Source organism: Monodon monoceros, unplaced genomic scaffold (genome assembly GCF_005190385.1).
Source record: "Monodon monoceros isolate NGI ecotype Baffin Bay Population unplaced genomic scaffold, NGI_Narwhal_1 Super_Scaffold_2, whole genome shotgun sequence".
Lineage (NCBI taxonomy): Eukaryota > Metazoa > Chordata > Mammalia > Artiodactyla > Monodontidae > Monodon > Monodon monoceros.
The window spans coordinates 37422601-37433831 of record NW_021703776.1 but is presented as its reverse complement, the minus strand read 5'-3'; the positions used below and the strand labels follow the sequence as shown (position 1 = coordinate 37433831).

General features: G+C 36.3%; 1 protein-coding gene across 1 annotated transcript in view; it reads right to left on the bottom strand.

The window, feature by feature from the left end:
• The window catches only part of AGMO (alkylglycerol monooxygenase), a 332471-nt gene that overhangs the window by 177094 nt on the left and 144146 nt on the right, over nucleotides 1-11231 (bottom strand). Inside the window, exons 7-9 of the mRNA XM_029233709.1 lie at nucleotides 4744-4810; nucleotides 2469-2534; nucleotides 2262-2341 (exon numbers count right to left, since the gene is read on the bottom strand). Of these exons, the coding sequence (XP_029089542.1) occupies nucleotides 2262-2341; nucleotides 2469-2534; nucleotides 4744-4810 (213 nt within the window). The remainder of the gene's footprint in view (nucleotides 1-2261; nucleotides 2342-2468; nucleotides 2535-4743; nucleotides 4811-11231) is intronic.

The following is an 11231-nucleotide window of genomic DNA, read 5'->3' as shown; positions in this document are numbered from 1 at the left end:
GAAGCCTGTGCGCTTAGAGCCCGTGCTCTGCAACAAGAGAAGCCACCACAATGAGAAGCCTGCACACCACAGTGAAGAGTAGACCCCACTTGATACAACTAGAGAAAGCCTGCGCGCAGCAACAAAGACACAACACCAAGAAAAAAAAAACAACAAAAAAAAACCTGACTGAAATCTTACTGTTATCATTCTAGACACAAACCATGAGAATACAGGGCTTTTAAATAAGGAGTACTTTCTCACTTACTTGTTTTCCAATGCCCTGAAACTCTTGGACTCCAAAGGAAAGCAAAATGAATGGTCTATACCTAGTATTAAAGGGGAAAAAAGCCTCTCCATCTAACAGGGGCCATCCTAAGGTGCTTTTGATGCCTCTGATGGGAGGGTGAGAAATTTAGCTAATATAAAGGAATACAAGTGAAAGTAAATACGTGATTTTGTAGGTTTAGGAACTCCTAATTATTACAACTTGCTGATTTGATATTTCTTACAATATAAGTGAGTATGTAGGAGACTAAAACTTAGACACAGTTGTGACAACTATTATGCTGAAGGCAATGTTTACACGAGGGCAGATTTAGCAGCAACTCATAAAGACCTGTGATTTAATATTTTGTCTCCAAATCCTAATCATCCAACTCCTTGTGCAGCTCATGTGATGCAGTTTTCAACTTCTTATTGTATCTCGAATATGAACCCCTTTTCCTCCATGTGTGTACACTCCCAAAGCCTTGCTAGCTAAAGGATTGCCAAGAACCAGCAGTGTCGGCATCTCCTGGGAGCTTGTTAGAAACACAGTATCTTGGCCAGATTTCAGACCTACTGAACCCTACTTTAATAAGATCCTCCCATGATTCATATGCACATTAAGTTTGAAAGGCTCTCTCCTAGAGGGCAGAGACCAAGCTGTATTTACTTCTTAATCTCTACATTATGAAGACAAGACCACGCCCAGTGAAGAAGTGGCTCTTAATGTATTATCTTGAAACTGATTTCAGTTCTATAAAGAACGTACCTAGAAATGTTTATTATTAAGGAAGTACCTGGAAATATTTGTTAGTATTCTCCTGAAAAAAATCTATCATATTCTTGGTAATGCCTAATCAAAAGAAAGAGAACCAAAGACAGAGAGAGAAATGCCACTAGTTGAGAAGAAAGAAGAGAAAGAATCAACTTTTCTCTTCTGAACAGCGACATAAAAATGCCTTTCACTTGAAAATTGAGTTAATCAAGTTTGGGGCTTGGCTTTCAACCCACCCCACTTAGGTTAGCATCTGACAAAACTGTGTTTAGGCGGGTGAATTATTTAAATCCTGAGAACCTCAGTTTCATCCACCAAAAAACTGAGGCTAAAAAGAACCACTACCTTATAAGGTTTTAGTAATGGTTAAATTAAATGTGTGCTGTTAGCAATGTCCTGCACATAGTAAAAGTTCAATAAATGTCCATTTATTTTGTTACTTTAACTTTCTTTAAAAACCTTGAAGAAGTAGCTTTGAAAGCAGACCCAACATGAACCTGTACTTTCTTCCCTTTCTGAATGCTGTATATCCAGTCCCCTGGACAGAGCTGTCATTGACTGACCTCTTCATTTTTTCAAGCATTTTTATCTTTTTCTCATTTACTAGTCTCGACCCCTGGGAGTGTCTGTGGTGCTCTGCTACTGACGGATCAGAGCTTCACAGACATTCCTCATTTCTCTAGTGCCAACCATTGAGACCAGCGAACAACCAATACCACATGTCTGACAGAAAACTGGTCCAGGGCAACAAGTCTTAGCAGGTGAGGCAACGTGCAAACCTAACCAACCCGTAATAGCTCCTGACACCTCCGTCCAAGAAGAGGAGGGCAAAGGCCTCACCCTGAATTTCTAACCAGAGTCATGCAGGCTTGAAGCAAATATTTTTCTTACTCTGGGATCAGCCTTAATTATACATTTTACTACCGCTCCTTCTGAATACATGAATATATTTCAGGTCTATTCTGAGAAAGGGTATGTTTGCTAAAGAGCTATTTCTTTTAATTCTAGGTAACAGACATATTTTAAAATTCTTACAATGAATTGTTTTCAAATGTATTCTGCCCAATTTGATTCAAGGCTTTGAGTGCCAGAGTTATTTCTAAATTCTTTTACAGTTAAAATATATAATTTTTAAGGCTAGTGTAATGTACTTCCACCTTTCAACAGCTGATTTTTTTTCAAATATAAAATTTATAAAAGGATGGAATCAATTCAGAAGAAATAAAACCAAGTACATTACCTGCACCTTGAAAGGTTCAAATGAATTAATAGGATGTGTTAGACCATATACAACTTTTTCCTTTTCTGCCTCAAATGTTCCTGGAAGATAAACAACAACGATATGATTTTTGACTTTCTGTGAATGAAGGAGCTAATTTAATTTTTTAAATGCTCATAGTTTAAAGGAGCTAATTTAATTTTTTAAATGCTCATAGTTTTTACTTACCAAAAATTCTATCCCATATAATAAGAGTTCCAGCAAAATTTTTGTCTACGCAATAACGATTTCTGCCTATGAGACAAAATATTTTTAAAAAGTTTTTTGAAAACGGAAGTTATACTTTTTGAAACAATGATATTCCTAAAAATATCTTTTCACTGATAACACTAGACTTTATTTGCTAGTTAACTGAGTATTTATTTTCCAATTGATCTTACTAAAAAGAGCAAAGACTTCCTTAAAGTCATAGATATTTAGAATTATCCCAGATTTTTAAAAAAAGCATCGTTCACAATTTTTCTGGTCTTTAAAAATCTGGGATAATTCTAAGTAATTCTTTTTTTTAGGACTATTAAAGAGCAATAATTAAAAATTAAATGGTCCAGAACAAAAGGCAATATGAAATAAGATAAATATCAATAATATATGCATTTTTTTGATGTGATCTTTACACCTTTTCACCGCCTCTTTTCCAGGAAGAAAATTTTCCACTTACAGTAAGACTTTCCTATTTTTTTCATCACAAAAGACATAAGTAAAAATTAAGTTACCTTTGATTATATTCACTGACTCAAAACATACATGATATTTTGATGCCCCAAATACTTAAATAGTAGTTTAAATTTAAATAGTTGGACATAGTTTCCTAACTTAAAAAAATTAAATAAACACAATCATATCCACGACTGTAAATCAAAGGAAAAAGAATATTAATCCACCAAGCCACTACTCCAATAAATTCAACTGTCTCCACGTGTCCTCATTTCTTTACACATCTTCTATACATGCAAATGTACACATGAACGTAAAGGTACAAGGAAAATTCTCCCCTGGTACAAAAGAAGAGTGGGGCTGGCTACACAGATCCACCATTCATTGCCACACGTAGCGTAGGCTAAACAGTGGCTCCCAGTTGGGTGAGGGAGCACTTTGAACCTCAGGGAATATATGGCAATGTCTGGAGACACTGTTAAGAGTCAATAACTGGGAAGGGATACTATTAGCATCTAATACGTAGAGACCAACATCTTATCATACACAGGGCAGCCCGCACGCTCACCCCGCATTCCCAAGTGAAGAACTATCTGTTCCAAAATGTTAATAGTGCAGAGGCTGAGAATGCCTGATATAAAGCAACATGCATGCGAAGGTGCTCTAAGGCCAAACAGGAAACTAGCAACTATTTCTTTTTCAATGTGGACATGTTTTTCTCCAGTCCTTGTGTTTCCTTTAATATGGAGGGAACAGCAAGAGCATAATGCTCTTGACCTCTGCACCAACTCAGTAATAATTCCCTGTGGTGGAGGTATGACTGTGGAGTTTGGAAGGGGAAACTGCACATGTGCAGCAGGACCCCACCCTCTCCCCACCTGGAGGAGCTTGTGCTTCTGCTCTGCTCCCTGCCCCAGAGAAAGGGACCTGCCCACCTTGGGAAGGCAGGCCTGACGTGTGCCAGTACTACTGCCTGTGATGCCTGGACACTTATAAAAACAGAATAATAATATTTAATATTTTCTTACTAGCTTCCTTCTCTCAAAATGGCCTTTGTGAGATTTATTCATGCCATTACATGTTATAATAGTTTGGACACTTTCATTGCAATATAGTTCTCCATTACATGAATAGTCTACAATGTATCTGTTCTATTGCTGACAAACATGCAAATTATATCTTTTTTTCCTATTACCTAATACAAATAATGCCAACATACACACTCTTTACAGGTCTTTTGGTGCGCAAATGTAAATACTTCTGTTATTTCTTAAGCTAGTGTCTTTAAACCTTAGGCACTAGTCACATGGAATTTTTTTCTTTGTCAGGAAAAAGCAGTGTATGTTGAGTTTGTTCATAGAATTTAGGCAGGGAAGTGAAGTGCTGTTTATTAGGCTATCCTTAAATACCAACAGTTTTTAAGACCAAGACACTCTGACTGTACACAGGAATGACCCTCAGCGTGGGGTCAAGGAGTAACTTTCAACAAGCTCCTCACAATATGAAGTGTGTACCCCCTCAGCTGGTTAACTCCTTTTTCCATTACATCTGAGGAGAGCTAAGCAAAAAGGAAATTCAAAAGTCAGCTATGGAGAGGATTTTGTTTTGTTTTGTTTTCCTCCAGTCCTTTCTTTATAGATGAGGTTTGTCCAGGTACGAAAGAAGCAGCAAATGCCTATTTGCAGTGTGTGGTGACTAGGTTGGGTAATTGTGCTGAAGTGATACAAAATAATAATGTCATTTTTCAAGAAATGAGGAAGGAATGAAAGAAGAGATCGAATTTCCTCACCATGATGAACCCTATGATGGCTAGGAGTATTAAGAATCAGTTCCAAAGGACCAAGGTTATCGATGACCTGTTTAAAAGAAAAGGAACATAGTTATTAAATTATATATAATACTTAAGTACTCACATTAAAATCCCATATGGGTTAAGAAATATTGCTAGTTCCATGGTTGGCATCAGAGTCCGAAGAAGGTTCTCTATCTTCTGGTATTCATATAAAGATAACAATTAGCTCATCACGATATTCTAAGAGACAACATAGTATAGTAGTGAGGTTAAGAGTAGTGAACTGACTGCCTCAGTTCAGTCCCTGAATCCTCTATTTATTATTATGTGGTATTGGGGAAATCACTTAAGCTTTTTATAAGTCAGATTCCTTATCTTTAAAATGGAAATAATAGTATCTACATAATAATGTTCTGAGGATTACAAATGTTACTGTATTTAGACGCTACTATTGCCACGGCATACTTCTTTAAGTTTCATGTCATTTTATGTTCTTCATCCATCAGCTATGTCTTTGATGACTTATGTTAACAGAGCATAACTAGGCGAAGGGAAACCCAGTATTATATTTGTTTTCTGGAGTTGGTTTCACCCAATAATCAGTCATGCAGTAACTTAGTATTGCAGTTGCATTACGGTGATCCTTGCTTATTCAAACAGACTCCTAAATGTCCTCTTACTGTAGATGCCCCATCTTCCAGTCCATTTCTGAGGCACGATTCAAAGTCAAATATGTAAAGGGGCTTTTTTTGGAATTAAAGAAGCTTTAAAATCGCGTCTATTATTCTTTAATGTTCTCTCTCAACATTTCTCAGTAAGAACCCCCTATGCCCGAGTCTGCACACTCTAAAGAGTGTAGAAACCAGGTAGTTACCATAAATTAGAACAGCAGGCCATATTTAAGATATCCATTATGTCATACAGTTAATATTGGACAATGTGGGAAGGCTTTTCATCTCAATTACATTATTCTTTCTTCCATCAACCATGGCAGATAACAGTCTTTTACTTTTCTTTAATCACAATATAAGTACATCTTTTAGAGCCTATTTATGACAAAATCAATACATCGATATTTTAAGAAATTACTCACCTTTAAAGTTAACTTCCATTTAAAGGATATATAAGGAATAAAGTAATATGTTAAATGCTACTTAAGGGAAAAATAGTCACTGAAATCGTAACACTGACATGAATTTGGCAACAAGTCAGTGGTACGAGAAAAAAACAGGGAGCTGGGACTGCTTCAGATGAAAAGATATTTAAGATACATACAACCAAACGTATTGTGGGGATCTTGTTTAGATACTGATTTGAACAAACCAAATATAAAAGACATTTTATAGGCAATGAGAGAAAACTGATTATAAACATAGTATGACATGATAAAAATACTGTTTTATTAGGAGTTATGATGGCATTGTCATTGCATGAGAAAATATAATAGTTTTTTAAGAGTTGTATAACTAAAGTATACGTGACATGAGATCTAGGTTTTGCTTCATCATATTTGGCAATGAAAAGGAAAAAGAAAAAAAGAATAACTGATGAAAATGAATCAAAATCATAGTGTTTTTATTGAAATATAGTTGATTTACAATGTTGTATTCATTTCAGGTGTACAGCAAAGTGATTCAGTCATACACATCTATTATCTATTATTTTTCAGATTCTTTTCCATTATAGGTTATTACAAGATATCATAATGATTTTTAAATTGAAGTTATGGAGCTAGAAACATTCATTCTATTATTCTCTCTACTTTTCTGAATGTTTTAAAATTTTTAAGACAAATTTAAATAAAAGAAATTACTACTCTAGTAATATACAGTAATGCTCAGTTAGTCAGTTGAAAATATTAATATTGATAGAGCCCTATAGTCCCAAACATACATCTATGTTGTAACTCTTTATATAGCAGTGTTTAATACTTTTTTGGCAACCTCTGACACTGAAACACCCAATTTGCAATTGCTCTGCAGACATGCACAGCCGCAGGAGCCACACGGTCCTCAGCTTGTGGGGTCCTGCACGTTCCTGAAGGAGAAGCAGCAGCAGCGCTGCCACATAACAATGTTGCATCTCTTCATAGGGCAGGTGTCACCAGCATCTCCTTATTAGACTCACTGCACACCTGAAAGAAACAGTCCTTGCCTCCTTCCTTGCTGCCCAGCTTCTAAGGGGTTCTCGGTTTCCATTACGGTACAGGCATGCAAAGGATGCAAATGTTTGCAATGCAGAGGATATGTAATATGCTATCTCTCTCTCTCTCTCTCCCTCTCTCTCTCTCTCTCTTTCTTCTTGTCTCTCTTTTCTAATCTAGAGTTCTATAGCCATTTTTAAAGTTATCCATAAGAAATGTATTATGGGATCCAAACAACAGACTTTTTTTGTTGATCCATAAGACTTTTTCGTTGATTCATACAACAGAACTCATTTATACATGAAAAAAATCTCTGTAGTTTTTAATTTCAGGAGTTCAAAATACGGTGAATATATAGCCCTTATATCAGACCACAGTCCTGTGAAATAAGAGGCAAAAATATTATCCCACAAATGCACTATTAATGACCAGAAATTGGGAGGGGAGTAAGTAGAAATAACCCTTAATTTTATTGGACTACATTGCTTTGTACTGGTGGAAAAATATTTGTTGAGAAGAAGAATGGTGACGGATAGAGAACAAGAAGGGGGTTTCTCAGCAGTCAGGACATTGAAATCTGATGCTCTGCTCAGGCTTTGTATCTTTGGCAGAGAACCAGATGGGAAAGGAGAAAACCATTTTATCCTTGTTTGTGTCTTTGGTGGCGAACATATGTTACAAAAACAGACAACAAAAGGGGGTAGAGGAGACTACACTAACTGGTTTCTGCTACCCAGATGCATTTCTAATCCTTGGTCCCGGCATGTGCAGCCTGTGCAGCCAGATTTAAAGCCCCACAAATGGTAAGTGAATTCAGATGATTGGAGCCTTGGCTGAGGGCATTATTTTTTTAATGTCAAGTACTTTTCCTCAAAGAAAATCGTTTGCTTCTGCAGGCTAAAGCATGGTGATATCAATATTGAAAATTCCTTTTCTTTTTCTTTTTTTAGTAAAATGCCAAGTATAACACAGGCAACCAGAGTTAAATTTCCTTGTAGTGCCTATGAGTACCTTGGAGCTGGGGAAGACCACCTTGGTGTGGGAAATGATTCATCATTCAGACAGCCCAGTCAGAATCTCTCTTGTAGTAAACCCTTCTGATTCAAAGTCATGGAGAAGTAATTAATAACTAATAAGAGCTGAGTGTGATGACTTATCACCCATTTTTGCAAATTCAGTCATTTAGAAATTCAACTGCATCTAGCTTTGAATCATTTCCCGAAAATATTTTACTGTGAACATAATTGGAGCTATTCTCATTTTTAGAAGTTATTTGTCTTGCTTTTTTTTAGATTTAGATGAGTTAATTTAAATTATAAAATTTTAGAACATATAGAGGACTTAAAAATAATATAGTGCAATACTCTATTACAAAAAAGCATAAAACTGAAGCTCGGAGAAGTTAAATTACTAATCCAAGTTTAAACATCTTAGAAGAAGCCCTAAAGTCTTCTCAGTTTCAACTCAGTAATCCTTCTATTTTTCTATCATGTTGCTTTATGAGATATAGCACTTTTCCCATCAAATAAAAGAAATCTAAATTTTTAGAACTTTAACGGGAAATGATAACTAAGTGCTTTTTGACTACATTTCAAAATGAAATCCAGTTATTTAGAAAGAGCCCAGGAATTTCAGCTTCTACATTGTGCTCATGGTTATTTTAGGCACTTCTGGGGCTTCTTAGGTCTCTAAAGCAACGGTCTGTGTCTTGTAGCCTGTAGTTTTCTATCAGGGTTTTATAATCTGAGGGCCATGGATGTCTAGAAGGGCCATTTATGGGCTTCAGAAGGCCAAGAACACCCTGAAGTGTCATACCAAATTTTATGAATATGTGACTATGGGTATTTTCTTGGGGAAAACTACTATTTTCACAATATACTCAAAGGGATACAAAAGTCCCCAGAGGTTAAGAATCAATGTCCTAAACAGAGTGCTTTAGGTTGTTGCCTTTGCCCTGCTTATTTATATTGTGTTTTTAGTTTCTGTATTATTAAAACTTGGGTGCTAATTTCCCACCCAATCTTCAAAGACAGTAACTTTAACATTTTTTTCTGCCTATTTCGTGAAACCATTGTTTTCCAAAAAGATTGTTTCTTAAGCTGCTTTTACTTGTTTAATAATAATTTATTAAAAATAAATAAATAATAAAAGTAACAATTTTATAATTATAAGCTCCATCCATTCTATTGATTAACCTTTATCCAGCAGAAGTGCTCTGGACTGGATTTGCTGGAGTGGTCACAAACTCCTTATTTCTCTCTCCACAATTTATGGTGGATGTAGGGAGGAAGAGTTAAAAGTAAGAGAACAGGAACCATGAGTTTCATCATGTCATTTCATCATGTCATTTCCTCTCATCAAAACTAAAATGAACTCAAATAAAAGGATCTTCATAATGAACTAAATGAAGTCCAAAACATCTGGAATTCAAAGCCGTTCACATTTTTCCTCAAGACCGAACCCAATGCTCTTACTTTTGCCTCTAAGACCTTCATGTCCCATCCTGACCTGTTGGAATCATGCTCTACCTCTAAGACCTAGTTAAATTTTCCAAGCACTCTTCTGGATTTTTCTAAAGGGAATTTTGTTTTCCTTTCTCTGAGTACATATCAAGATACCACTACTTTTTATGTTGGTCTGTCCTATGTCCTAATTATTTGTGTTCATTTCTGTGAAGACAGAAACTGGGTCTCACCCTTCTCGAAGTTTCTCACAGCACATACAACATCGGTTTGCACATAGTGATTTCTCAGCAAGATTATATTGGGTAGATAAGTCAACTTTACTGCCCTCCACACTTGTGCCTTTATAGTAGTGGTTCTTAAACAGGGGTGATTATGCTCCCAGGGGACTGGTGGCAATGTCTGGAGATATTTTTGGTTGTCTCAGCTGGGGAAAGTGCTATTGTATCTACTGAGTAGTAGGTTTTAGTGCCGCTAACCACCCCACAGGGCACAAGACATTCCCCGAAAATAAGAGTTATCTGGGAAGCAGCCGCACAGCACAGGGAGATCAGCTTGGTGCTTTGTGACTGCCTGGAGGGGTGGGATAGGGAGGGTGGGAGGGAGGGAGACGCAAGAGGGAAGAGATATGGGAACATATATAACTGATTCATTTTGTTGTAAAGCAGAAACCAACACACCATTGTAAAGCAATTATACTCCAATAAAGATGTTAAAAAAAAAAAAAAGAGTTATCTGGTCCAAAACGTCAATAGTGCCAAGGTGGAGAAACTCTGTGTCATGGGTGTGAATGTCTTACTGTGCTCTAGTCTTGTGTAGTTCAGGAGGGAGGCTCTGTATAATTTCTGTCTTCTAATTGGGAAGTTGGAGGAAGGGGTGCATTAGGGAATGAGCCTGGTAGTTACTGCCAAGGCTAGAGGCAAAACATGAGTCTGGAGTGTCCTTAGAGTTTAAAGCCAGGAAAGTGAGTCCAAACATAATTTTTGTTTTAGTGAGGTGAAAAATTAAGACAAATAACTAAAGGGGCTAACAACAACAATAACAACAACAACAACAAAACACACACAGAAAATCACAGAGGCTAGATGATGAGATAATTGAATTATGATAATCATAGGCACCTGAATTTCTTGAATTACCTTTATGCTCTCTCAGCACCAGTTTGAGTGGGCTTCAGTTTCAATGAAATGAATCAGAAATAGAAAATGTAGTTTCCATGTCATCAAGTGCTTCTGAAAGTTCCTTTGAGAGTTCTCATGACACCCGCACCCCACCCACCCTCCAGTTACACTTTGAGTGAGCTGGATAACTTACAAGTCTAAAAGAGTGATGACACCTTCATAGTACGTAGGTTACCAGCCTGAAATCGTTTGGCTTTGGAAATTGATAAACTAAGTACACGTGGTAAATGAAATATTTAAATGTCTATTATGAACCGATTGCAATTAATTCTTTCCATGATATAGTTCTCAGAAGTTTTCTCACTACCTTACATTACATGAAAAACATACCTCAATAGGTCTTTCCAATTGAAATTGAAAAATCACTTACAGTTGAACTCTACAAGCATCAAAGTAAGTGTTTTAAATTAGTGTCTTGTCTGAAATTATTTCTTATAAAAGTAACTTAGTCCATTCTATACATTTCTTAATTAGTTTCACGGATTCTTCTGATTGGGAAACATGGGTTAGATTTTTATAGTTAAGAATACAGAAATAATTACCGGATGGTCAAGTTGGATGACAAGATTTCCTTTCAACAGAAGTGATTAATTCAAGAGAAAAGTATTTCGTTTGTCTGTATTGCTTAGAAAATTGCCTCCTCTCACCTCATTTTGACTATTGAGGATAGGGAAGAGACTTTCTAAATCTAATTTTAAA